Source organism: Anser cygnoides, chromosome 3 (assembly GCF_040182565.1).
Source record: "Anser cygnoides isolate HZ-2024a breed goose chromosome 3, Taihu_goose_T2T_genome, whole genome shotgun sequence".
In the NCBI taxonomy this organism is placed as follows: Eukaryota; Metazoa; Chordata; class Aves; order Anseriformes; family Anatidae; genus Anser; species Anser cygnoides.
The window spans coordinates 78,567,249-78,594,918 of NC_089875.1; the positions used below are offsets into that span (position 1 = coordinate 78,567,249).

Below are 27,670 nucleotides of genomic sequence, written 5' to 3' on the forward strand. Positions count from 1 at the left end.
TGAGCACAGCATCCCTCCTGGTGAGTGACAGCAGATCCTCACCCTCACTGATGTTGCCCAACAGAGCAAAATGGAAAACTGTCCACTGCCATCACCTGGAGAAGGCATCACACAGACCTGAACCCCATGGCTTACTGCACAGCCATGCTGTCAGCTCAGGGCTCTTCCCTTCGTTGTCTGCTTTTCTGACCTGCCTCATATCCTGAGGCAAAGTGTCTACAAAGCCCTGGTCACAGACCCACTCCATGCCCTGCTGGGCCGTGCAGGTTCTTCCATTTGTGGGATGAGTCTGTGGTATGTGGGATGAGGTCACTTTTGTAGCCTCTAGGAATGGGATAAAATATCCAACTTATGGAAGGTTTTTGGAGCAGCTGTGTATGCAGCATGGCATTTCACGAAGGGCTAAGTACTCGGTCAGTGATAGTAACCTGAAGAAGGGCACCTGTCAGCATCTGATGGCTGGTGTGATGCACAGGGCCATGGATCTTCTGCAGAAGATGAAGCCAAGTCCTGCCTGCGGTGTCCTGCGACACCGGGGCCCCAGAGCAGCGGCTGCGAGCCCGGAGGTGAGGGGCAGCCCTCAACTTGCCGCACTCCCACATGCGTGCTAGTAAAACTGTGCTGCCTCACAGGCTGAGCTATTTGTTTTAAATTCATTTTGTTGCTCTTTTTCTGCACCTTTCTACATTTAGAGAGGAGATTTAGATTAGAGGTTAGGAGGAAATTCTTCACTCAGAGGGTGGTGAGGCCCTGGCACAGGCTGCCCAGAGAAGCTGTGGATGCCCCATCCCTGGAGGTGCTCAAGGCCAGGCTGGATGGGGCTTTGGGCAACCTGGTCTGGTGGGAGGTGTCCCTGCCCATGGCAGGGGGTTGGAACTGGGTGGTGTTTGAGGTCCCTTCCAACCCACGCCATTCTGTGATCGTATGATTTAGAGGTGTTCTGTTCCTTCACCTCATCGGGCACCGGAATAACAGAAAAACAGCACGCAATCCCAAGCGTTTGGGAAAGGGTATCGCTATTTCATGTGTCGGTCGGGCGCTGGGCTTTGATGGCAGGTGCCTCCTCTCTCACACACGGGCGTGACACACGGGGGTGAGGCGGCAGCCCTTGGGGACACGGCGGCGACATCCACCTGCCCCCCTCGGGCAGCTCCCGGCCCCACAGTTTGGGCGAGGCTCTCCCAGCCCAGCGGCAGGCGGGCGCGGGTGCCCTCAGCAGGCCGCTCCGCGCACCGCCACCACCAGCGGCAGCAGGAGGAGCAGTAGCAGCAGTACCAGCAGTAGCAGCAGTACCAGCAGTACCAGCAGTAGCAGCAGTAGCAGCAGTACCAGCAGTAGCAGCAGTAGCAGCAGTACCAGCAGTACCAGCAGTAGCAGCAGTACCAGCAGTAGCAGCAGTAGCAGCAGTACCAGCAGTAGCAGCAGTAGCAGCAGCATCATCAGCCGCCGCCCCCCCCCGCCCTGCGCAGCGGCGGCAGGGGGCCGGCAGCCGGCGGAGCCTCCCGGCTCGGCCGGGCAGGGCCGGTGGGCGCCGTGGGATGCGGGTGCCGCCCGCAGCATGCTGTGGGGGGTCGGGCTGGCGGCGCCCCGCTCCTGCGTGGCGGACCTGAGCCGCAACCGCAGCCTGTCGCTGGGCTGGTGCGCGGGGCCCGAGGAGCCGCCGCCCGCCCTCTATGGGGGCGAGATCGTCGCCTTCCCGCTGGCGGGCGCGGGGGCGGGCGGCACCATGGCGGCGCTGGGCTCCGACTCGTGGTGGAAGAAGACGCTGTACCTGACCGGGGGCGCCCTGCTGGCCGCCGCCGCCTACCTGCTCCACGAGCTGCTGGCCATACGGTGAGGCGGCGGAGGGGAGAGCGGGGCGGCCTCGGAGCCATCTTACGGCTGCCTGCGCGGGGAGGGCTCGGGGGCCGCGGCCGGGCGTGGGGGTGCAGCCCTCTAACCCGGGTGGGATGCGGGGCGCCCCGAGGGGACCGGGGGGGAGAAGGATTCCCCGTTTTACCCAGGGGACAAATGGGAGGATTGGAGCGGGGGTGTGCGGCAGAGGGGCTCGGGGCTGCCGTGAGCACGGTGCGGGACAACGCCCGGCGTGAAAACGGTGCCGAGAGCGGTGGCAGTGGATGGCCGCGCTCACAGCCCTTATCAGAGGGACGAGGTGTTGAGGCCCGGCCGTTTCGTCTCTCTGCCTCGGTGCCATCCACCTTTTTGTTTACCACCACCTCCGAAGGGCAGGTGCGTGCCCGCCGCCACGGGTTGCGCGGGGACGCGGGGGCCTGGGCCCGTGTTTGCCCGTGCTGTGCGTGGGGCTTGGCTCACCCGCCTCCGTGCCAGGCTTTCACTCGTCTCCAGCGTGGGGTTAGCCAAGCTTCCTCTCTGCCGCAGCACTGTAAGTGCTTTTTAGGGCCTCAAGATCCAGCGAATAATAATAATAAAAAAAATATTGCGGTAGTCCATTAAGGGAGGATGCGTGTTTTGCTTCAGCCAGGATTTCTCCTTTGTGTATTTAATGTGCTGATGTATGATGCACCTGTTTCTGGTTTTTAAATCCTGTTTTGTTTTTGACAGGAAAGAGCAAGAGGTTGATTCAAAAGATGCTATTATACTGCATCAGTTTTCAAGGCCTAACAATGGTGTTCCAAGTCTATCCCCTTTCTGTCTGAAAATGGAAACTTACTTAAGGATGGCTGATTTACCCTACCAGGTACATTTGTACAGTTTTCCTTTCCCTATAATTGCATGAAATAGCAAGTAGGCATCCTCCCCTCCAAATCTTACTCATCCAGTGAGATGTACCCATACAACTGGCTGGGTAGATCAAAACTTTTTTATCTGCGGTTAAATTTGCAATATAACCTTTAAAGGTACAGCTTGAATGAAGTTTGTCTAGAACAGCTCTAGATTTAATTGGTAAAGCTAAATGAATGTTGGAAGTTAACTTGGTTGGAAATGCTGAAGTGGGAAAATAGCTCACGGTTTATGTAATGCTAAATAATACACTAAAACTAAAGCGTGGTATTATATGGTCTTTGAATTGCATCTTGCTAATGAGAACAAGATTAAATAGCTGTAGCTTCTTGTTTTCCTGGTGGTGCACAGGGTTTCTTCCCAGTGCTCTCCTAGGAAGATGTGCCTCCCTTCTGCTTCACCTCGCATCACCGGTGCTTCCCCTCTCGTGAGGGAAGACGGGGTTGCTCTCCATGTTGTGAATACAGCTGCCAGGTTGCAGCTGGGTGCCTCCCATGCCGGCTTCCCTTGGGGGACTAAGCCCAAGGTACTCCAGTGAAGGAAAGGCAGGAGAGCACAATCTTGCTGTCTTGCCTGTTAATGTCAGGGTTCAGTTGTGATGCCACAAATTGGGTGCATGCTGCGTGGCGGTGTCACCAGGCAGCTTGTGCAGAAGACAAGCTCTTTGAAACAAAGGACAGGTCTTTTTGCTATTTGTATAAAGCACTGAGGGCATTTCAGATGTCATCATTACTGTTGCATCTTAGGTGGTATCTAAGGATATTCGGTGGAAGAAATCTCTCTCTCTTTTTCTCTTTTTTCTTTTCCCCAAGCAATGTAAGTCTGGGATTTTACTGTGTCTGCAAGGGCCTGAGCCGTGGCTCACCTCGTGCTCACCCCAGATGGGTTCAAGTCACTTTTTTTTTGCTGCATATCCAGGCGCTCTGAAGAATATTTTGATCAGTCTTTTGCAGAGGAAAACAAACCATTTAACAACTTTATTTCATATTTGAGGTTAATATTCATCCACATTCCTATGCAATTAAGCTCCTTTACATTGGAAGTGAAAGAAAACCCAATTAGTACATTTTGCTTAAGTCTTTAGAAGCATAAAATTTGATGTTCATTACCTTAAGATTTAATGAAACTTGAATAAGATACTTCAGAGCATTTGGAAGTAGACTGGGGGGATTTCTGTCCCATGGGATGTATTTTCCTCATTTTGGGTTGTGGAACCTGAAAGATACTGAAGTTTGAATGTGTCGTTGGACCAGGAGGCCTTAATGCACATTGCTTCTCAAACCAGAGTAATTTGAGTAGAAATTGCACATCTGAAGAGAAGACTATTCCTGGCGACGTCTGTTTTCTCTCTAATAGCGGTTTATGCAGTTCAGAGGTTTGAAATGATTAAAATTGCTCTGGTGGGGAGCAGATAAGGAAAGCTGCAGCGTAAAAGATGGCTGTCGCAGGCTATGATTACTTCCAGAAGATAATGCTGCACATTTGCGTGATTCAGGATGGAGTCATTTGGAAAGCTAGTGCTGGGTAGAAGTCAGCCACCTGGCACTGTGGAGAGAGAGGGATTTCCAGAGGGCTCTCCTTCCCTTTTTATTTCCTGTACTGTTGGTCAGTGTGTTGGTTTATACAGAGTTTCAGCGTTTGTGGGGTTACCAGCCCTACCTAGGATTTTAGCCATAAGGTCAGCGGAGTTAAGCTTATGAGCTGAGGACACAGCTCTTTTGTCTGAAGGAGGTAGGTTCTGTCTTTGTGTTAGGAGTGTGGTGCTGCTTGGGGCTCATACAAGTAGGGGAAGGTGTAGGTGCGTCCGTAGGGTTAAGCCATAAAGGAGCAGGAGGAACTTTGTTTTGTTTCTGTGTTACCCGTAGGCTGCTGTAGGTGACAGAGACGATCGATGGGCCTCCTGTCAGGCGGCTCAGTTGCTGCCCAAGCTGGGTGGCCTGGTGGCAGGTCACCAACAGGCCTCTCATCCGATGGAAGTGCAGCTGGCCCTTCCTGGTCGTCCTGTCCGTGGCCACCAAACCTGTGGTGTTTCCAGTTCTTTGCTGGGGGCGGCTCTGGCGCTGTCTGAGTTTTGTGGCCTCCCTCAGCCCTGGCCAAGGGAGGGCATACCCCACGCAGCTGACAGGGGCAGCAGTCGCGCTGAGTTACAGATGAACGCTGCAGCTCTCCGGGCACAGGGTGAGCTGGAGTGGTGCAGCTCTTGGCTCTGCAGGAGCTAGTGGTGGTAGCTACCACAGGTTACCTGGGCTGAGTGTCTGGGGATGGAGAAAGCCTGGGAGGTGCAGCAAAAGGGCCATCACCTTCCTGGGGAGGGGCTGCTTAGAAGGGAGGAACATGAAGCTGGGTGACAGAAAAAAAAAACAACAAAAGAAAGTTGTTTCTGATCAGAACAAATAGCAGAGGTTTCAGACTGCTATTCCTTTTTTGATTCCTTGTGTTTTGACTTTACTGGAGTATATTAAAATATTGAGTGACGTGCTATGTGTTGCACAAAATGTTTTAATGGTGTGTCGGAAGACAAGAGGAATGAAGTAAAGTGTTCCCACCTTTTCCTAATCTGGATTTCTCCAAACAGATGTGTTCTTATAACGTGCTTAGTTTTTCTTGTAGCTGCCTTTCTATGTGCAAATTCTCAATCAAAAATAATTCAGCCTGTTCTGCTCGGGCTGGTCTGTGCTATTACCTAGCTGTATTTTCAAAACATTTGATGCTTTTCTTCACAAAGCTCCTTTTAAAGCAACCCGTTCTGGGTGCTTGTGGAAGTCTTTTGGGTGTTCCTGTATTTCCTCGTGAATATTAAGATTTGAACATTTACATATTCTGATGAGCATTAGCACATCAGAAGCATGATGTTTTCATGCCAGGTCTGTGAAGATGGTACTCCCTATGAGAAGAGACATGAGGGAGAGTAAAATATAAGCAACAATAACTGAAAACGTAGAGCCTAATTTCTTCTGGAGAGCACTAGAAAATTACCCCAGAAGTGCCCTGTGCTGCTTGGTTTGTAATTTCCTCTGTAAATGATGTTCTCAGGAGCTCTTGTTATAGTTGCTTTATAGCCTGCAGTTCAGTACCATGAGGTATGAGGGTATTTTTTTTTAATAATAATACCATAGCTTTCCTGCTTTGCAGCTGGACCAGTTTTCAAGTGGAAAATTGATAAATATTTGATGGCAATTAGCAGCAGCCATAAGGATACTGAGGTTTGAAGCCTAAAAATATCCACTTGAGAACAGTGGATACAAGAACAGTATAATGTGAGATTTGTCCAGAGATAAAGGTGTCCTCAGGTCATTGAAAGATGTTTCCCCTTTTGTTTGATAAGCTGTGTGTAACAAAACATGAAAATCCTGCAGGAATTTTTTTAGGTTTACCTATACCAACTTTCCTAAAACGACTTAGGCCATCATTTGTGTTTTTGAGAGTATAATATCAGTGCGGTACTAGCTTTTTACAGTGTATTTGTATGTGCGTGCGTGCGTGCTTGAAGAGTTGTGTGGCTGAATAACAAAAACTTGCTTTTTCTGGATTGCAAACGATATGGAGTACAGTAACTGCGATAAGTAACAGGCACAGCTTCAAGTCCACCGTCTCCTGCAGAACTTCAGTATCTGTGCACAGGAAGGGAAATCTCATCCTGAAGGGGCTGTGGACTCTCGGTTCGGTTTCAGGCGCTGGGCGGTTTCAGTGTTTCTCCCATTGACCTGGGCAGTCACCTGCACGTGCGGGCAGGGTGGATCCTGCTGCTTTGCTCATGCTGGCATGGATGCAGCGTAGGAGACGTTATATAACCCGGTATTCCTTCCGTAATATTTGCTTGGGCAGAAGTCCCGGAAAAGGCTGCGACCAGAAGGCTTTGTTTTCCCAGCAGCGTTATACATTTCTTCTGCCCTGATCCAAAAGGGACGAGCTTCCGGGAATGGGCACTCACTGGTCGTGGTGTGCACATCCCTGTTTTGAGTGGCAGCCGGGGCGATGTGTGCTCAGCGTGCTCAGGCCGAGCTGGGGTCACCTTCTGGTGTGTGCTCCTTGCTGCACGGTGACCTTAAGCCATCTTTAGTGGATTTGTGTGGGGTAAATGTTTGAGACCCAGACAGATCAGCTGAGAGCAGCTAACCCTGAACCTAGCAGCTAGACCCCAGAATGCTTAGGCTGACTGCCAGGTGTGGGGCACAGAGCCTGCTCGTTGTGAGCCTTTCTGATTCAGTTTCTGAGCTAGGATTTTTCTTTTGCTAAATAACAGGACATGAGGAAGTGAAGCCCAAGAGAAGAAAAAAAGTTCTGCTATGTATCCCTACTTTCAGAAGTAAGAGAGAAATGAGATCAAATATCTGATCACATTTTGGAAGCCAGGCATTCCTCCTGTGTTTGTTAGATGAGGCATAAATTCTCTCATCTCTCTGTTTCACCTGCTCCAGCTGGAAAATGGAGAAAATACATTAAAACATCCCTACAAGTGCTGCTCTGAGGACACGTACCGGTATTCAGCAGTGTGCTCGTGCTGTGCTCAGTAGTGGTGCTGGCCTCTTGTAGATCCAATTGTAATGTCCCTGTCTGTAAATATGAGAGATTTCTAAGTTAGGAAATTGCAGAAGCACATGTAAAGGCAGATTTCCCTCCTGCCCAGTGAGGGAATGATACAATGATACACGTTTCGTTGTGGGCTCATGATTGTGTTTTATCCTCAGAGACAGTGCAGCTACTGAGACAGGCAGTGAATTAGTATTTATAACATAATTTTAATACAAAAAGTGCTGTGCTGTGTATGAGCCAAATTAAGGTGTGATTCCTGTGATTAAATACTTTAGAACAATGGGCCCAATCTTCTGGGAGATTTGAGCATTTCCAACCCCTTAAATATCCCTGGTTCTCAAGTAATATTAAATCACATGGCATCTAATATGAAAGCTTGTAAGACATTGCAGGACCTGGAAATAACTATTTTGGTATCGTGTAAAGCTGCTGCTCTGTTTGTATAGGTACAGTTAATCTTGAGTATTAATTAAAAAATGTTACTTTTAAAAACACAGGAAGGTATTAAAAAAGCCTTATTCTCATTGAAACAGAATCTGAAGGGCCTTTTTTGTCTGTTTGCTTGCTTTTTTTCTTAGAACTATTTTGATGGAAAACTTTCCCCTCAAGGAAAAATGCCATGGATTGAATACAATCACAAAAAAGTATCTGGCACTGAGTTCATTATTGACTTTTTGGAGGAGCAACTCGGAGTGAATTTAAATAAAAACCTCGGTCCACGTGAACGAGCTGTTTCCAGAGCAGTGACAAAAATGGTGGAGGAGCACTTCTATTGGTAAGCTTGCACGGAAAAGCTGGTTGTCTGCTGTCAGACCCGCACTCTTGTCTGGAAGGGAATGCTTATTTTGTCTCGCGGTTATTGCAGTTACCCAATTATTAATTTCACAGCTGTTCTCACTGTGGAAGGCTGCTGCTTCTTTCTGCTTATGCTAGTATGAGTCAGGAGGAGCTCCCCTGAGAGCTGTAGGGATGTGTAGGCAAGGTAAGGCACTGGCGTTGCAGAAGGAAGCGGCAGTGGGCTGTTTGTCCTCTTCCGTATGACCTCCATGTGGGAACAGCCTGGTTAATAAGGAGCAGAGCCAAGATGGCTGCAAACGTGTGAGGTTTGAGAGGGGAAACAAAAAATAATACCCAGCATTTGGGGTGAAACTAAAATGTTGTTTTCTTGTTGTTACTGTTTTTTTATTGTCTGTATGTGTGATTACGGTAGGGATTATTGTCTTTCCTGTAACAGAATATTCCTGTTAATAATTATTGTTAGCAACAGTGCCTGTTGATAAGGATACAACATCAGTTGTGGTATCCTCAGAAGCTGAAGTATAGATATGAATGAAAAACCTAAATATAACTTCGCTGATATTCTATGCATTTTACTGACACTTTTGAAAATAGTATCTGTGATTTTTTAATTTTTATTGTTTTATTTTTATTCCTCCTCCTGCACCCCAACTTTTCATTTCACTGCTTTTTTAAGTGTCCTTTCCAGACTGGATCCATAGAAGTAGCAGGTGGATGTGGTGTCCTGGATGCTGCATTGGATACCTCGTAGGCATAAGGCTTTTTCCCCAACCGTTTGCATTCTAGCGTGCACTTAAGTGCCTGTTGTACTGAGTCTTGCATTCATACAGCATTTTATTTTCTCCAAAAATGTGTGATTTAACTTGAATGCAATTACCATGTTTTTTTTTCTTTCATCTTCTTGTTGAAGAAGAGCAGCAACAGGTGAACATGTGTACGTATAGTTAGTTCTTCAAACCATTTGTAGTGTTCCTGGGAAGGAATGTAGCATTCAGTAGGCAGAGTGAAATGATGCGGTTTCAAAATGAAATCCCTGCCTTCTCAGAAGTGTGACTTTCACTGGTTATACCCATCTGCAGTGACATGTCCTCAAAAATCTGACCACAGCTCTTAGACACTTGTTGTCTGCAAACCTGATTTTTGTTCTTTTTTTTCCCCCCGGTTATTGTAGCAGCTGGAGGGAAGATGGGGCCTTTTAATCCCTTAATGCTCCATCTCCTTGCCTAAGTATATTGTTTGTTTCATGGTCTGTGGACTTAACTGCTTTAAATGCAACATTACGGATGACAAACTTGTATGGCTTTTGCGTGTCCCAGTTACAAATCGCTCTTCCTTTGTGAAGCTGATGTCTGTCCATCCACACTCCCACTGAGCAGACTCAGCACTGCGGGGCACAAAATAGAGGAGTATGGGGGACAAGGAGCAAGGAGATGGCATTGAAGTAGGTGGATTAAGCTAGAAGAAATTGAAATAAAGACGTGCATGCCTGGTTGCATGTCCCTGTTGCCTTTTGTATTCAGTCCCACAGGTGAGTTTCCCTAGGGCACGTTTTTTTTTCTGCAGCACAGTGAAAGGTCCAGTTGTGAGTCTTGTGTGTCCTTGCTGTGTGGCTGTACCAGGGGATTTTTACTCCACTCTGCTGGTTCTCTGTGCTAGGCAAACCCTGAGCCAGAGCTGTGAGGCATCACGCTGCTGTAACTCCTGGATAACAGCCCTGACCACCCCGTAGTTACACCGTGATAAAATCAGGCCATAGCTGTGTAGAGCTGTGTTTGCATCTGACAGGATTCATGGTTGTGAGGTTTCTTCACACCGGTGCGTGAACTTGGGTGCTTCCCACTACCCACCAGGAGCTCAGGGTTCATTTGTGATGTCTCCAAGTCCCATAGTGAGGGACTTGCGAAAGTGATGGCCTTTCTGCAGAGTAAGGTTTATAAACTCAAGCCTCCAAAGCAGTAATATAAACTGTGATTAATACAGTTCTGTTTCCAGCAGCATGCAAAGTAGTTTCATCATAAATAAGTAATACTGTAGTGCATCTATCGAATGAAGAAGCAGAGAACATCTTGTGGTGTGCTGTCTCTGGATGGAGCTAATCCTGGTGGGTGCTCAGCATCTCCTCCTGAAATGTTTAGCTTTTGCTGAGCTAATTGCCTATCTTCAGCAGCAGCTCTGGTTGCTTAGTGCCTCTTAAAGGTGGAAATTGCTGCTTTGGCTGGAGCTGAGAGCAGTGTAGGGCTGTTGAGAACATCAGCCTCCAGCCACCTGGACTCTGCCCCTGGCAGGGGTCAGGCAGAGAGCCAGTGAGTGATTGAGTATACCCATTTTATTACTGGGATTACAGCATGTCTCTGAGATCCATGAGGCTGGTGCTGGAGCTTCTGTCCCTGGAGAAAGCTATAATTGTCAGCCTTTTGCTATGTTTAAATCAGCAAAGGGAAGAAAACTCCTAACCTGAGCGGGGGTGAGGCTGAGTCAGCAGGAAGAGATGGGAGCAGACCAGTTCTGCGCCTCAGGGACCGGGCTTTGACCCGAGGTCCTTGATCTGTGTGCAGACCTCTGTCATCTTCCGAAGGCTTGCCCTGGGTCACCTCTGCAACCAGCAGTGACCTGTGGGCCCTTAGAAACCAGCTAAACCCATTAAATTGGTTTAGCTGTGTTGTGAAACACAACCTTAGTGATTTATAAATATATATATACATGCCTAAATCTATCCATTTCTTGCTTCGTCTTTTATGAAGACCAGGTAAATACCACGTATGTGATGAGTGAAGCATAGGAAGAGCTTGCTATGATAAACACAAGTGAGTCTGACTTTGATAGGTACTCAGACTTGCCATGTATTGAACGTAATACATGTTTAACATCGAGGCAGTTATACAAGTGACATCTCACCTGCTATTGACAAGGCTTGAATACCACTGGTGGCTTAAAAGCCGTTTCCTCTGAGAAGTCACACAGCAGGTAAGGTGTCCACAGCTCATTGTGGAATGAATTTGTTATAATCCTTCTGTATATCAAGAAATTTCCACTCTGTGCAGGATTCAGATGGGAAAAATAACCCCCAGGTCGAATCCTTTTCAGCATCTCCCCCTTGCCTTGATGCTTTTTTTTCTGTTCAGTTAGTTTGGGGATAATCAGGCAAGCTGCTGCTGATGAGTCACTTTCTCCATCTCTTCTCCTGATTTATGTATTGAGGCCAGAGCTGCTGTTACATTTATACTTCAGATCTGCTTCACCTCTGTAGCACTTTTTAATGCATTATTCTTTTATTTATACTCCAGGATTTTTACATTTTTTACATTTTTACAGATGTGCTGGCACTAACAGAAATGCTAATGTTTCCCGAAGTGCTCAGTTCAGGCCAATATTCAAAATGCCATCACATAAATACTAACTGTAGTTTAAAATGTATAATTATGCTGAATTAGACTACCTGATTTCTGGCATTTCCTAACTTTTTGTGATTTTTATAATGCTGTACTAATGTAGTCTAAGCAGAGGAATGATGGGTGGAACTGGATGCGGAGGAGCATGTTTTGGTGGGAAGCACTGATTTTATCAACCTTTGAATATAATCATTTTAACAAAGTGCCCGTAAAGCTAGCTTTAAAAGTACCTATAGCTGTCCCTCTAAATCTGAGCCTACTTTTTTCTGTGCTTTTGCGTGCTCTGAACCATAAAATTCTAGGCGTAAACTCAGCAGTTGTCTGTTGAGCTGCCTTCATTGCCCACATAAATTTGAGATCTGGGACACAACAACTTTACTCACTCAGAGCGACAGGCACACATCCAAGATCGTGCTTGATGATTTAGCTGAGATGGGATTACCAAAATCTGGTGCCGTTCTGCTTTTCCTGCATCGCCATCCGGGTTGTTAACTCTTCATTTGGTATCTGCCTCTTCCAAACCCAAAGACTTTCTTCCCCAGAGCAAGCAAGTGAACATTAGGGAAATGTACTCTTGTTTTGTAGGACAGGCTAATTAGCTTTGTGGGAAACCTTATTTGTCCTGTCTCATGAAATTAAAGCTGTCCTGGGCATGGTTGATGACTTGGTGCGATGCCAGCTCTCTGATGGAGTCAGAGTGAATAATAGTCCTGGAAGGGCTGGAGGGGCTGTTGGACTGGCGTGATTTTTTCAAAAATACTACAGCAGAGTCACCTTTCTGCATTTTTGCTTTGTTTTGTCATGTTTTTCTTGCTGTCCCTCTGTATGGTGAGTGCCATTGTCGTAAAGCCACTAAAACTGTGCTGCGGAGTGGCCGGGTGAAGCTGATGAGATCCATGCTGGGGGATGAGGGTCTTCGTAGTCAGATGCACAGCTGTGCTATTGGAGAACAGGTTTTTCTCAGCTTATTCAAGTAAAAAGTATAATTAATAGCTGATGGATGTAGATAATGCTTGTAATTATTTCCTGATGTTTTCATCAAGACCAGGTTCTTTCTTCCCCTTCAAAGCCGTGTCTGTCCAAGGGCCTGTGTCCTTTCCCAGGCCTGTGAAACACAGCTGCTGAAATGTTCTGCTTTATGAAGTGCCCTTAGGCTTTGAGCCCAGTTTTCTTCCCATGTTTCCTAAGTTGTTTCACCTTTTATGTCTGTTCCTGGGGCAAAGCAGTTTTGCAGCACATCTTTCAACCAAAGCTGATGCTTCTGGTATTCCAGTACCCATTTGCTCCAGTGCTTGCTGGTTTCATGTTCCCCATTTCATTCTGGTGCCCCTTTCTAAATCCAGTTTTGTTTCAAACCCAGCTTTGTTGAAACTTGCCCCAAAACTTTGGTTGATTCATCCATTTTGAGCACTAAGGACTGTGCAACGTCTCCATTCAAAGAGCTGCACTGAGGTATGTGAGCCATCAGTGGGATGCTGTCGTCGTGCTGATACAGCACAACAGGTCATGGAGAAACCCGGTGAGGATAAAAGCTGTCAGAAACAAAGCAGGTGCATTTTTGGTCCTTACTGTTCATGCATTTGCACCAACACCTGCATGGGCCTCACTGTTACTGTCTTTAATTAAATCAGTTTGAGCAGAAGACGTTGTCCTGCAGGGGACAGCTTTTAGTAGAGTTAAAATGCCTTTCATCCTTTCTGAGAGCATTGTTAGTCTGAGCGTTAAGTGGATTTTTTTTCAGCTGTTATGCCAAATATGCTCCTTTTACCTCATGTTAATAGTAATTCAAATAAGGAATTTGTGGAAATGTAAAGATTGGAGCATTTTTTCATTGTGTAAAAGTAGTTGTTCCCTGATGGTAGTGCTGAATTCACCTTCTGGTCATGGTATGCTGGAGTTTGATAAGGCATGCAAGTTTAAAAAAAGAAGTTGGAGTTTTCCAGGAGATGCCTCTCTCGTTTTTTTCTCTTACTTTGAATTAGGTGATCCATATAGGCACTAAGAAAATTACACATAAGTAGAAATATGTAGAGTGATAAAACTGAAGTCATATTCTGAACTAAAAAAAAAATGAGCTCCAGTCATAGTGGAAATGGAAACATTTAATTATTAAACACTATTTAATATTTCACATATGTGAACTTGCAACTTCTGATATTCCAGCTTTTCTATCTAGCTTCATCAGTTTATCATATCCCATGAGCCTTTTTTCATACAATCTCAAAAGCATAAGCCTACTTTAAAATTTTTCAGTTTGGAAATTTGTAAAAATATAATGGAATATGGCTATAAATTCCCAATGTTTCTGAGGCCCCGTTGGCTTCAAGCATTTGTCATGTCTACTTTGAGATGTCTTTGGCCCATCTTTCAGTATCCTTTGAACTTTTGTCACAAGTCGTATGGTCTTTTGTTTCTTCAGAATATCTTCTGTCAGATGGTGCTGCATATTAGAAAAGCTAAAGTAGCAACAGCAACAAATGAGTTTCTTTGCCTACGGTATTAATAAAGAACAAAAATTATTGTGGGAAGCAAAACATATAGCTGGTAAGACAAATTTTGATGGAAAGACTTTTTGAAATAATGCATTTGCCATTTAATAAAGCTGCAGTACAGCCTGAGACACAGCAGAAGCCTTTTGAAGTGTATCTCATACAAGATCAACATCTTCATTAGGAGAAGAAGAAATGCCGGAAAAAAATAACCTGATAACTACCACCTTTCAAGTTTTTGTTTTTTTTTTGTAAAGGTTGTGTCATTGTTAATCTCTGAAGAGAGCAGAGATCTTTCTGAGAAATCACTGCTACAGTATTTATGTTGGTGCAAAGTTACTGCTTGACTAAGTTCCAGCAGTATAGAAAGCAGGGAGGAGAGGTTGGTGGGAGAGGTTGGTTTCTCTGTTTTTCTTTGTTTTCCCTAGGTCTGTGCAGTCGGTCATCTTTGGCTAATAAACCCTTTTGGCACGGCGTTTTGTTCTGTGAGGTTAGCAAAATTATGTAGCGCTTATTTTGTATTTCAACGTGAACGTCACGTTCTCTTAAAGGAAGCCACGAGTGAAGAAACCCGGGGCGGTCCGCTTGAGTATCGCGAAGTCAGGTTTCACCGCTTCCACTCGGAGGTGCACCAAGGTCTGCTTTCGCTGGGCACTAGCTCTCCATCAGGGCTGGGAGCATTTAGTGTTAAGGTAGCCTGACCTCTGTGGGAGCTGTTGCAGGGTGACGACGGGCTCTCTGGGCGTTGCACTCTTACAGCGTGCTTTGTGCATCCTTCTAGGACTCTAGCTTATTGCCAGTGGGTGGAAAACCTTCATGAGACGCAAAAGATGATTTCGGTGTACGGCCCCCTCAGTGACTTGCTGAAGTGGATTCTCTGCCATCTGACCAAAGGGATCGTGAAGCGGGAGATGTACGGCCACGGCATCGGCCGCTTCTCGGAGGAGGAGATGTACACGCTGATGGAGAAAGACATGCGGACTCTAGCGAGCCTCCTGGGTAACGTACAACAAATAATTCGCCTTCTGCTTGTGCACAGCCCGCGGGGTGAGATCGCCCGTCTGTGGCAGCCTGGTCGCACGCGCGGATGAGCTCACTTCTGTCAGTAGGTGGAGGCCACGCTGCTGCCATCCCTCGGTGCCACCTTCACTCCCGTGGGGACGGGGCTTCTTTCCTCGCTGTCTGTCACCAAATTGCCTCTCTAGAGGGGTAGGCGGGTTTCTTCTCTGTGCACCGTCTGTATGTAAAGGAGCAGAATGTGGCCTGTGGTTTTGGATGAGCATTTTGCTGTGTGAATTCAGGAAAACACAGTGTTCATTTTGGCAAATGTAACCTCTTATTTGTATTTTGGGGAATCTCTTTTTCCTAGTGGGACTCATTACCATTAATAGATTATTGTGAGGCTGCTGTTTGAAAGTCCTTTGCAGGTGTTACTTTGGTGAGCAGGACTTCGCTGCATTTGGTTGGTGTGAGCAGCTATATTCAAAGCTGTTCCTCGGAGATGGCTTGTCAAAATGGATGGGCTTAGGTGTGCTGGTTGTCACGGGTGGGTGCTGTACAGGTGGTCTTAAGGTCGACCTCAGTCAGCTAGAACCACATGAGCCTCATTGCTGTTGTGTAGCTCAGGCTGAAGCCTGAACTGGAGCTGTCTGCACTGAGCTTCTGGGTTGCAGTCTGCTGAGGGCTAATTGCACTGTGATCCCCGTTACGGTCCTCTGGAGAGGGGCTGAGCAGCAGGTGGCCCTGCCGGGGGGGACTCCTTCGGCCGAGACCTTTTCCAGGTATAGCTGTTACCATGTTTGCCTCTCCGTAATTGCTTTTGGGTCTGTTCCCAGATTTTATTTGTATCCTTTCGACTCTGGAGCCTATACTGATGCTCAAGTTTGCAGTTTAGAGTTCAAACGGGTCGCTGAATCATCCAGTTGGGTATTTACGAACGGGTTGCTGTCCTGAGGCACCAGTCTCGCTTCTGTGTGAAGCAGGTCTTTCCAAAGGTCTTTCCATCCAGCTTTAATCAGAAGATTTCAGGAGGTGGAGATCCCACTGTGTTCATCAGTAACTGGTGGCAGGTGTTAATCACCATCAAAAGCTGTCCAGTTTCAGTTCACAGCTTGCCTGATCTCAGCCTTCAGGCAGATGTTCCTGTGCTAGTTTCTTCCTCCCCTCCCTGGGTGGCCCTTGGCCTCTCCTTGTGAAGATAAATGCAGTAATCAAACCATTAATCTCACTCTTGGTTTTGATGGGAAGAATGGCTGGAAATCCTCAAGCTTCTCTCTAAGGTGTTTTCTTCAACTCTTGGAAAAAAATGTGCCTTTTTTTCCCCCTCTGCATTCTCTCAGCCTCCCACTCGCTGGGCAGACCTTCTCCCCGCTGCTCCTACACCTCTGCGTGTGCCTGCCCGGTGTGTGCTGCTCGTGGCCCAGTCTGCCAGCCCTGCGACTGCCGTTCGTTTTCTGCCTCCGCGCTGCTTTTTTATTGTGTGGTGCGTGTGCTACCAGCAGGGCTTTAACACTCAGTTCCAGGTTATTGATGAGAACAGCGTGCCTGCCTGTATTTTTTAAAGCCTCGATGGGCACCTGCTGTGTTATGGTTACTTTACGACATTATCAGCTGAATATTGTACTTTTTGTTTTCCACCTTTGCTTCTGAAATGGCTGTCAGATTAGTCAGTGTACAGTCATCATATTTGCCCTTTTGATTGTCTAAATATCTGTGGCCTTCAGGGGCCTGTCCCCATGGGGTGGGGACAGGAGGTGGGAGAGGGACTTCCAGCCTGGCTGGAGGCTCTCCTGAATCGCTGCGGGGCAGGACAGGGCCCTTGGTCAGCTCAGTGACTGCACAAAAACCTGGGTGAGGTTCCCCACCAGGTGTGTGTGCCCCTGGGTTTTCCCAGGAGAGGAAGCGGTTGAGATTTTGGCTGTTAATTAAAGGGTAGTGGTAAGAGCTTAAAAAGGATGCCTGTGAAGCGAAGTGGCTGCAAGTACCGACCTGCAGCTGGCAGTCAGCAGGCGTGTCAGGTTAAAAGTGGCAGCCTGGAGGGGATGGGATGGTTCAGCTCTCGCTGCCTGGTGTTGTTGCTGCGAGGTCTAAGTGGCAGAGTTACTTCCCAGCATAACGTCGTTATGGATCGAGCCTCAGACCCGGCCGAGCAGCCTTAAATTCCTAGTGCTGGCAGCTGAAATGGGATTTTACACAGCCCGTAACTGTGGCTTGGGGACCGGTTCTTGAGCTGTGCTTGAGATTGATGAATGCTGGGCAGCACATAAATAGGGGAAGGCCATAACATTTACCCAGTACGGAGTTGTCAGATATAGGTTGATGCAGCTGTGACAGAGCTGGGGAGAGTTAACTCCGTTTTACTATCACATCCGACATGCTGGAGGGGAGGAAGTTACCATTATTCCTTATTCCTGAGCACTGCTTTGCTACGTTACAGTACGGAGGGATAACAGATGATGCTGTGCTGTACTTTAGAATTTGCTGTATTTCACTGCTGGACAGTTTTTCTAAGCTCATTCAATAACCCTAACGTTTAATAACTTGCTGAATTACAGGCAGCTTCTGTTGTACAAGGGAAGAATGTCCCGGGGAGACGGGATAACTGGATTTGGAGAATTCAATTACGGACAGCATTTCACGCTTTATAGCACGTTGGGCCAAGGCAGGGCCAAGGCAGCCATCTAACCTGACCCCTGAAATGCCTCATGTCTCACCTGTGTGCCCTGCTTGCCGTCTTTGCTGCGGGACTAATGCCTGCGCTGCGGCAGCAAGCCGGTACTGGATGTTCCTTTTGCGAATGGCCTCTTTGAAAGAGGATTTTCGTCCCTGTCTTAGCTAGCTACTGTCTGCGTGTGCTGTGGTAGCTGCCCGGGACCATCATGATGGCCAGGTGCCCAGAGAGGTGCACGGAGCAGGCCCGTCCTTCCTGCAGACCAGGGCAGTCCCACGTGGCTGCCGTTTCCCCTGCCTGTGCGCCAGGAGAGCTGTGCCTGGGTCCCTGTCTGTTAGAAGGCAGCGCCTGGAGGTGGGGAAGCTGTGCGTGAGGAGAGCTGGTGGTCTCCTTTTTGAGCCCGCTGGGGCAGGCTTCTGGCGAGATAAATTGGCACGAAGGCGCCCTCGAGTTGGAGAGCTCTGGGGAGAGGCAGAGGCTGGAGTCAGGCTGCAGGAGGTGGACGTGGCATCCACTGCTCTCTGCTCCCCGTGCAGGGAGCCAGTCTGTGGGATTGCCAGTCTGAGATGTTGATTATCTCGTGCGCTGCTGGTATAGGCACCTCACTGAGCTGTCTGCGTTGTGGCCGAGCGTGACATAGCCCGCGCTCAGTCTGTGAAGCTGTGGCAGTGGGATGTGTCCGGGTGGCGCGGGGAGAGCCTGCTTTGCTGTCTGTGGTCTGTGGGGCACCTGTCTCTGAAGTGAGGGTGCTCCAGGACTCATCCCGGTGCCTTTCACAAGTGTGTCATGTTGCGTTGGGATGGAGCTGGGGGCAGTGAGTGGGAAGAGCCTCATGGCAGTCCTCGGAGCGGCGTTACCTGGCGAGAGGTCCTTGGCAAAATCGCTCCAAGCCGTTTGCTCCTGCATACGGCTGCTTTCTCCTCTACCTGCTGTGTCCTCGTATGTCTCCTGCCTCTCCTGGAGGCGCAGATCTGCTCTGAGCAGTCACTGTCTGTCTTAGCGATGCATCAGTTTCAGCCTGAACGAAGGCTGGGAGAGGGAAGCGTTGGGTACCACTCTCTTGTAGAGTCAGATGGATAATTTGCAACTGGATCTGTGCACATGAGAGACACAGGTTGATCTGCTTTCTGCAAGTGCATTTGTGATTTTTGAACCATGGCTGAACGATTTTGGGTCTCTACTGAAGGACAAAATTGTGTTTTCAAGCACCTCCCTGTTGTAGAGAAGGTATTAAATGCAGCAGAACTAGTGTGGTGTGTATCCACTGCCTACTGTGGTGAATGGAGGTGCTCACGTGGCTGGTGGCGGCTCTGTAACTGGCCAGGGTACGGGAGTGGTGGGTACACTGGGAAGCTGCACGAATGGATTTGACCTGCTGGGCCCTAGGATCAGCTTTTGAACCCTAATCAATATTGAATCTCTGCCTTTGAACCCTTGTATCTTTTCAACTAAATGATTTTCCATAAAAATGGTGTTAAAAATTTAACTGGGGAAAAATCCAGATTTTCAGTGACGTTTCCCCAGTGAAACGTTTGCTGTTGTATTTACAGGTGACAAGAAGTACATTATGGGACCAAACCTTTCCACTGTTGATGCCACCGTTTTTGGGCATCTGGCACAGGCAATGTGGACACTGCCAGGGACCAGACCAGAGAGGCTAATCAAAGGTAAGAGGTTTTAAGTGATCTCTGACAAAGGAAAAAAAAGAAAGACTCTTGGTGGCATTTGCTGTGTTTAAACTTGGAGCGCTTTGTAAGGATATTTGAAGATTGCAGGAGCACTTAACTGCATCATAGGCTGTTCTTGCCTTTGATGTAGTATTTATATCCTGTAATGTTGTTTTTTCTTAAAATTCTTGTTTGTGTTCACTCTAATGTTCTGGATGGTAACCGTTTCTATTCCTGTACTTGATCTTTTCCCTGTTTAACATAGCAAAGGCCAAATGTCTCTATGGAGTGAATGCTGGGTAAAGTGTTAGAAGCCATGGGCCAAATTTTGCTGAACCAAGTAGTTTTCATTGACAGTAGAACTGCGAGTACTGTTGTCCCAGTGCAATTAGAGCCTTTGTTGTTATTAAGGATGCTGGGCAAGGAAAAGATTCCAGTCTGGCTTTGGAGTCGCTGTGTTTTTGCATGAATAGGAAACCAACATACCTCCCCCCCCGCCCCAACTTCTTTTTTCCCTTGTGCAGTGGTATAGGCATGTGAAAGTCTGGTGGAAGCATCTTGGCATCCCTTTGCAGAATAAAGCCACACAGCGTGAAAATTTGAAAGAACTAAGGAGGAAAAGGATGCGAAGTAGCTGTAAAAGGAATGAATCTGATCTGTAGACCTACTCTGAGCAAGAGGTGGCTACTGAGGCAACAGTTTGGAGGCACAGACTTGCCCATTACTAGCACTTTGAGTTGAGGAAAAAATATACATGAGATTTTTTATGAGGGACGTAAATATAGTCCATATAGTTCTTCCCCTTGATGTCTGAAGAGACACAGATAGAATTCTGAAGGGTCCATGGGTTTCAAGAAAAAAATGATGTTTGAACTATTTTGTATCTAACAGAAATGAACGGTAAATGATGTAAATGCCCAAGCAGTATGGATGATTCTCTGTACCCATCCAGCTACTCATGCTATGATATATTACGAGTGCTGGTTCCGTATACACATACATAATGCCTCTAATGTGCTGTTATTTCTTTGTTCGTTGAAGTTTTCTCATAAATTCTTCTCTCTAAGCATACGCATATGTATATATATAAACATAAAGCATTACATACTCCTGTGGGCTAGGAACGTTAGAGGCGAGTCATAGAAAAACCAAACCCATGAATTTACCTTGCAGACAACGCTGCCATCTGGTGGTGCAAGCCCCAAACATCCAAATTTGCTAGATTTTAATAAATGAATGGATTGCATATGTAGCATCAAATCCTGCCTTTAGAAACCATGTTTCTGCTAAATAAGCAAGAATTTTGATATGAGAATCTTACGCTACTAGTGTCTTGTCTTGATTTATTTCTGTAGATGTTGAATTTGGGCTAGTTATTTTGCTACGTGCATTTATATTCATTTCAGTGTAACCTTTCTTATTACGTGTAGGTTAATACTGTGTGTTTTAAGTTACGTGAATAGCCACTGAGAGGATTGACTGGATCTTGCCATTTTGAAAAAAGTTTTCTGGTACTTCTTTGGAAAGAACCTGCACAATTTATTTCCAAACTATGCTAACATGTTCCTGAATCAGCCGTTGAGTTGAAGTGTTGTTGACTGGATGTATTTACCGGAGTCTATTGTGCTGTGTTGCAGGTGAACTGATTAACCTTGCTATGTATTGTGAAAGAATAAGGAGGAAATTCTGGCCAGAGTGGCACCATGATGATGATAACACTCTGTATGAATCCGAAGAAAGCAGCGAAGCAAGCAAGACTCACTCCCCTTTGCAGGACTTCAGTTTTTATTCAAGGACAGAAACATTTGATGAGGAAGGGAACAGTATTTCTCATACCCCTGACACAGATTACACTGGACACTCGCTCTTTGATTCGGATGTGGACATGGATGACTACAGAGATCACGAACAATGCAAATGATGTGTACAAGCATCTCCCGTTTTGCAGACAAGCTGTTTCTTGGGATCAGTCTGATTTATTTTCTGCTCCAGGCTGGGAGGAGGTTTGTACCACCTCCAAGAGACCATTGTGCTTGACTTGGTTGTCACATGTTACCTGGACTGTCTCAACCTTATTTCATTTTGTGTAACTGTCCAGATGGAACCAAGGTAAACAGATATTTAAAATGCGCATGGGCAAACTGGAGGTCCAGAGGGCAACGGGACTTTTCAATCTACGTTTTTGCTCTCATTGAAAAACAAATCCCACAGCTGGGTGGGAGAAACATCCAGGCGGCAGAGCACTTGTAAGAGCTCGTTTGTGTTGATATCTTTACGGGAATGGGTTGAGGACAAAAGTGGAAGAGGTGTTACTGGCACACTTTTCTCCTGTGGAAGAAAATGATTGATGCTGTGTTGATTCGGTGCAGTTTTGGAAGAATTTTATTTGATAGCTACCTGCACGCTGGGTGCATGTGTTGTTACGGTGTCTGAGGCGAGAATGAATGCATTGGCTCTGCCCACCTGTGTGAAGTTTAACATCTACACCTGTGTTGCTTGGCCTTGACTGGTTGATTTTAAGTGGAGAGAAAGCATATGGAAATTACGGATAGTTCTGGTCTTTGTAAACTGTGTGTAAAATCAATTATTTGCTTGCAACCGTTGGCGGTAGCCTGTTGAAAGTAGTTTAATCAGGATTTTCTCAATGAGTTACAGTTCCATGAATCAGGACCCTTCAGCAAAAAAATTTATCATACGTCTATTCTGGGAATAGACAGGATACACATGCTTTAGGATGCTAACTGTTGGTAGTCTTAGTAGTCTGGAGCTTGAACTAGCTCCAGCTTTCAAAGGACATGTTCCTTTCATGGGCTGTGGAGTATTTCCATCAGAGGAAAATGCTTGCTGTGGGGAACACCCAGCTAGCTGTGGCTCTGCAAGCAGAGGGACAGGTCTGCAGTCACTTCCCATGTCTATTCCGTGCCTGGGAGCTGCTGCAGTTTGGTCTGAGGCGTGCGTGAACTTGCATCTGCTTCCTAAATTCCTCACACGTTTCCCTGGAGCCATGCTCCAGTCTCTGTTGTCGTGGGCAAGCAGCATTTGCTAAACGAACCCAAACTGAGGAGGAGGATGGTGTCATCCGATTACTTGGGACCCTTCTCAGGAAACTAAGCACAGGAACAGGTCACAAGAAGATAAGTCTTGGGCTTGAAAGCACAAGGGGTGGCGGTCTGATATGTATGTGAAACTTCATAGGTAAGTCAGGGCAGATGCTACCTGCAAACAGTTAGGTACTGACGTTCTGGATAACAGGCATCTATGTCAAGAAGCTCCTCTTTAAAAAAACACTCATGTTGGAAATTCCGATAGAGATGTTCTCATTTATTGTGCCGTGAAGTGAGCTTTGAAGCTGTATGTTTGAAGGCTATGCCTTCTCCGTCTTTTCAGCCTGAGGAGAGGGTGTTTCCAGGTATGGAGCCCCTGCGGACAGCGATGAGTCCCAGTGATGAGTCGCCATTATTAAAACACCAGCCTGAGTTCAGCGGATGGTCTCACTGTTATCATTTCCCTGGGCTGACAGATCTGCCAGTGGCAGTGATGCTTGTGACTTCCCAAAACACAAGATCAGCCAGAAGCCAGTGGTGTAATTTTACCTGTCTGTGTGTAGACAGCTGGATTTGGGTATCACGTGGCTGTGCATGGCCGCAGGCACAGGAATCGGCATTGCCACCGTGGTGCGAAGCTGGTGTCACATTGCGGTCTCCTCCCGTGTCTGGAGGTCTTCCTGGGGGCTGGCCCAGAGCTTTGTTGCCAGAATTGCTCCTGCTATGGGTCCGGTGCTGCTGCAGAGCTGGGCATCTCTCTATCTGTAACATAGATATATTATATCTATATGTACATGTCTCAGTGTCAAAAGAAGCAGTGTGGTGAGAAATACTCTGGGGATTAATCCTCCACAGGGGTTGACTTCACTGTGGCAAGTGCAGTGAGGCACTGTGTTGTAGAAGAGTGAAACGAAGAAAGATCTGAGGGGGCTGTGGAAGGGGGAGGAACTTCTTGTTGTCAGCTGAGATTTTTTTCAGTGTTTTAATCAGTTAGGTGAATGTATTCTGTAGCATGTCACATGCCTTCCATTTCTTAGGAACTACTCAGGTTATTTTAAAGGAGAGGTTACTCAGTAAGTAGCTTTTTCCTCATGACAGCTACTCCAGATACTATGTTTCAGTGTTTGGCCATATTTCAAAGAAGGGGTGAAATTAGGAAACAGCATCTCTTTAGGGACTTGTATGTATAGTGTTTTGACAAGGTCTGATAGAAGTCCTTGGGTATGTTTATCCTGCCCAGAAGCAAATACTGGCTTTTAGACCTGTTTAAAGGATCTAATCTAAGCCTTTTTCTTTTGGAAGCTGGTCATGGCAAAATGTTTCGGGGGGGGATGTTTAAAAAAAGAGCTTGCTTTAACATCTATGAAAAAGTGTCAGTTCATTTTGGTTTGAATGGGGAAGGCGTACAAGAGTTGTCTTCAACATAAACAGAACAGATTTCTTAAGCTTCCAAAATTCTGCTAAAAGAGCAACATTTCCTTAGGCCTGTGTTGTTTTTTCCCCTTGATCATTTCTATTTTTTATCTCCGTGCTGAGGGGCTGTGCAGAACTACAAATTGTCAGAGAGAATCATGGAATCACAGAATATCCCGCGTTGGAAGGGACCCACAAGGATCATTGAATCCAACTCCTGGCTCCACACAGGACCACCCAAAAACCAGACCATGTGTCTGAGAGCATTGTGCAAACACTTCTTGAGCTCTGGCAGGCTCAGTGCTGTGATCACAGCCCTGGGGAGCCTGTGCCAGTGCCCGACCACCCTCTGGGTGCAGAACCTTTTCCTAACACCCAGCCTGACCCTCCCCTGTCCCAGCTCCATGCTGTTCCCTTGGGTTCTTTCTTTATTTCTTTTTTTCTTCTTTTTTTTTTCCCCCTCACTGTCCCCCGATCAAAACTGCAAGCATTCTGGAGGTCCTGGCCACGCTGCAGGGCACGCAAGAAATCATGTGTCACCGTAGTGGCGAAACCTGGGACAGCCCCATGAGGCTCGACGGCCTTTTCAAGCTGGGGGTGCAGGAGGCCACGGCATCGTGCCCGAGGTGGTGCTGGCCACACGGGGACTCCCTGCAGGGCAGGGAGTTGGAGAGCATCGCAGCCGCCGGCTCCAGACCTGGAAGAAGAGCTGGGGAGCAGCTCTTTGCTGCTGCTGTGGGGCAGCGTGGTTCTGCCCCCTTGTTTTATTTTAAACACCGCCAAAGGCCACGTATTGCACTTCTTCCCGTACTGCTGCTCCAAGGCAATGGTAAGTGGTCTTCTCCTCATTTGGCAAACGGGAGGTTAAAGAACGCCCTGCGTTTCCATAATGGTTAAATTTAAAGCAGCCTGTTGTTTTTTTCTGCTGTGAATTGCAGTGTTTGATTGTGTAACGCTTTGTCGTGTCAGGATGGATTTGTCTGTCAGTACCGGCGTCGCTGGCTCTGTCAGCAGAGCTCACTGTTACCGACTGGGGAAACAGATGCTGGGATGTATAGGTCCTACAGAAATCGCATGCTTGATTGTGGTGCTTGATTCAAAAACCAAACCGAACCTGATGTTTCAGATCTGGAGGACTGTTCCCATCCAATTATAACACTGCAAGTCACACGTTTTGATCTTTAGAACCTTGGCAGTGTCCCTCCAGATCTATATTCTCTTTGAAAAAATATTGCCTGAAATATTTCTGCAGCAATAGTTCAGGCACAAATTTCCTTTTGTCAGTGATGTCTGCTCAAGTAATCATGACAGCTTCATACTGTTTTCATTGAAAGGGTTGTATCTGTCAGATACCGAGCCGTACAAAATATTGCCTGCTGGAAAAGTGTGTTATGTGCAGATTTATGCAGGGCAGCTCACAAGTGAAATTTCTGTGGCAGGGGATGAATTCGAGTGGGTCTTGTCCTTAGATGTTTGAAGAAGAATTTGAATCTGTTTTCTGACGAGTAGCTGCTTAGCCTAACCCCTCCATCACCAAATACTACAAGATTATGAGTTAGGCTTATAATCAAAATGAAGGAAATAACGCTCTGTGAGTGCAGAATCAGGGCGGACAGCCCAGTAGCTGGCACAGGGGGATGGAGACGCGTAGCGTAGGGGTGGGTCATGCCCATGCACATTGGTGGCTGATACCTGGAGGAACACCCAGGTAGCACAGTGATCTTGTGTGGACCAGGAGGACTGGAGGTACCCTTGGATGACGGCAGTGGTTTTCAGCAGCTTATTACTGCTCCCAGTCCGTGTGTGCGCTGTGCTGTGTTTCAGCTACTCGTTACTGTGAAGCAGGCAGCGGGGGGGACTCCTTTGAAGCTGCTGCTCAGGTGAGGCTGCCGGTGTGTTGCCGTCCCGTACCTGCACTGCAGTGTCATCTGTGTCCTTGTGGCAAGGGACAGGGGTCCCTTCGGGTCCGATTCCTGCACAGAACACTGCAGTGAAAGCAGCTTCCAGCTGACCAGCGAGGTGCATGGGCTGGCGTGCCCAGTTGCGGGGAGATGTTCTCCATCCCCCCGTACCGCCTGGGGCTCCTGCGGGAGGATGGGGGGCGGGTGTTGAGTTTCATACTAGTGACCCTACTCTTCACGGCTTTGCCTTAGCGGAGAGAAGTGCTATAACACAGATCAGCTCTGTCTCAGTGACACTCTCTTAGACGTCCATCAGAGAGGGCTTCTCTCGCACGCCTTTGCTGTACGTGCCAAGGTGAAGAACTTCTCGGCAGAGATTTTCACAGTTCCCTGAGGTGTTTGGAAAAGAAATGAGATGTCTCTGTGTACAGCATGGGAATCTTAATCGATAAAATGGTCAGTGAGTCACTGCAGTGCTAAACTGTAAGTACCACATCCTGTTTGTCCAACTTGCAAATTTTTAAGGCCAGAGATCATTATGGGCATTGAGTCTGACTCACGCATACAAAGGACTGTAGGATTTCCTCTAACGATTTCCACATTCAGCTCAACGAACTAAAGCAGCAATAGAGTGTGTGCTTCCTAAAGGCATTCAACTTCTGCAGAACCAAATCCTGCCCCCTTGAAGTCACTGGCAGAAGTGCCATTTGCTTCAGCAGGGCCAGAAATTTCCGACCAAGCTTCCAAGAGACCCAGAATTTCGCACTTCTCATTAATGGGACTGTTCCCTAGAATCAGACAGACAAGATGTGACCTTTGTATTTTTTTAACTCTAAAAAAAAAAAAGAAAAATCTTACTAAGCTTCACTGGGCACGAGGTTTGCGTGTGTTCTTCCCTCCCTTTTTAGTTAGTTCTTGTGACTGATCTTTCCTTGACTGTACAGGTTTTTATTTTCCAGAATACTTGAAGAATACAGGTCCCAAAGTTTTAACTTACAGGGTGTGCAATCCAGCAGGATTATAGCACGGGTGGATGGGTATGGGGGGAGGGAGATACCCAGCTATACGTGGTGTACAAGTTTTTCCTAACAAAATGAAGTATCACATTGCTAAATGAGGACTTTAATGCTGTAGCTGCATTATGTTATTTGTCTATGTACTTACATGAGAGATACGTTATTTTAGCACTGTTATTACTACTAGTTTATAAAGCCATATTTAAAATTGTACACTTAATTGTAACATAACTTTAAATTGTGCACTGTGTTGAACCCTGTATATATATATATGAAAATCTGTATATTTTGTCTTTATGCCGTATGTCATTGGTGTGTAAATTATAAGTAATGGATCTAAAATACCTTTCTGGTTCATGTCTTTCTTCTGAATGTCCCTCCTTTCTGCAGGCCTGTGGACTGTCTTCTCTTAAGTGTGAGAGCGGGAGTCCCTGGAAGTGTAATGGCCAGTGAGTTAAACCTCCGTCTCTTCAGGCAAATACCTTAGCCACCGCTGTGATGTGAATTGGGTCACACTGTCACTGTCTGTCTCTCCCTTCGACACTGCAGGAAAGATTTCCAGGGCAAGTGCACGAGGAAGGACTGCGCTTAACCATGGGCGGGAGGAGGGGTCCCTGCTCCTCTCTGTTCACTCTGGGACTAATGCTACTGGTGTGAAAATAAATAATCCTCAGAGTGGGACTCCATGGGAGAAGTGCACGTACTGTAAGGTCTTTGCCCAAAGCAAGAGCTAGTTTCATTGTATGAGAATATTTTGGAAAAAGATAGCATTTATAAGTCCTTAGCTGGACCTATCACATGGCCCTGAACACAGTGTAGGGATGATATAACAGGAGACACGGTCTTGATAGAAGACATACAAGGAAATAGTGTGCAGGTGCACTCACACCATCATATCAACATCACAGCCTGCTTCATAACTGATGACACTGATGTTGCAGGCATATACATTTAAATAACAAACAAACGAAAGACAAAAAGCCCTGATGGGTGGGCAAACTAGCGTAG

At 46.9% G+C, this 27,670-nt stretch overlaps 1 protein-coding gene across 2 annotated transcripts; it reads left to right on the forward strand.

The window, feature by feature from the left end:
* Positions 1-1,241: 1,241 nt before the first annotated feature.
* FAXC (failed axon connections homolog, metaxin like GST domain containing) lies at positions 1,242-27,006 on the forward strand. 2 transcript variants are annotated; one of them, XM_048066663.2, is made up of 6 exons: positions 1,242-1,833; positions 2,563-2,698; positions 7,854-8,050; positions 14,733-14,950; positions 19,172-19,288; positions 20,926-27,006. In XM_048066663.2, exons 1-6 carry the CDS (start codon positions 1,559-1,561, stop codon positions 21,207-21,209), a joined length of 1,227 nt encoding a protein of 408 aa, XP_047922620.1. In that variant the 5' UTR covers positions 1,242-1,558; the 3' UTR covers positions 21,210-27,006. The 2 variants fall into 2 exon arrangements, with proteins under 2 accessions (XP_047922620.1, XP_066850593.1); XM_066994492.1 differs by lacking the exon at positions 1,242-1,833 and adding an exon at positions 2,052-2,229.
* Positions 27,007-27,670: the final 664 nt, after the last annotated feature.

Excerpts from the sequence above, each read along its gene's own strand:
- FAXC (XM_048066663.2), top strand. The coding sequence starts at position 1,559 with ATGCTGTGGGGGGTCGGGCTGGCGGCGCCCCGCTCCTGCGTGGCGGAC. Across the intron at positions 1,834-2,562 it reads CACGAGCTGCTGGCCATACG|GAAAGAGCAAGAGGTTGATT; the intron begins GTGAGGCGGCGG and ends TGTTTTTGACAG. Across the intron at positions 8,051-14,732 it reads GTGGAGGAGCACTTCTATTG|GACTCTAGCTTATTGCCAGT; the intron begins GTAAGCTTGCAC and ends GCATCCTTCTAG.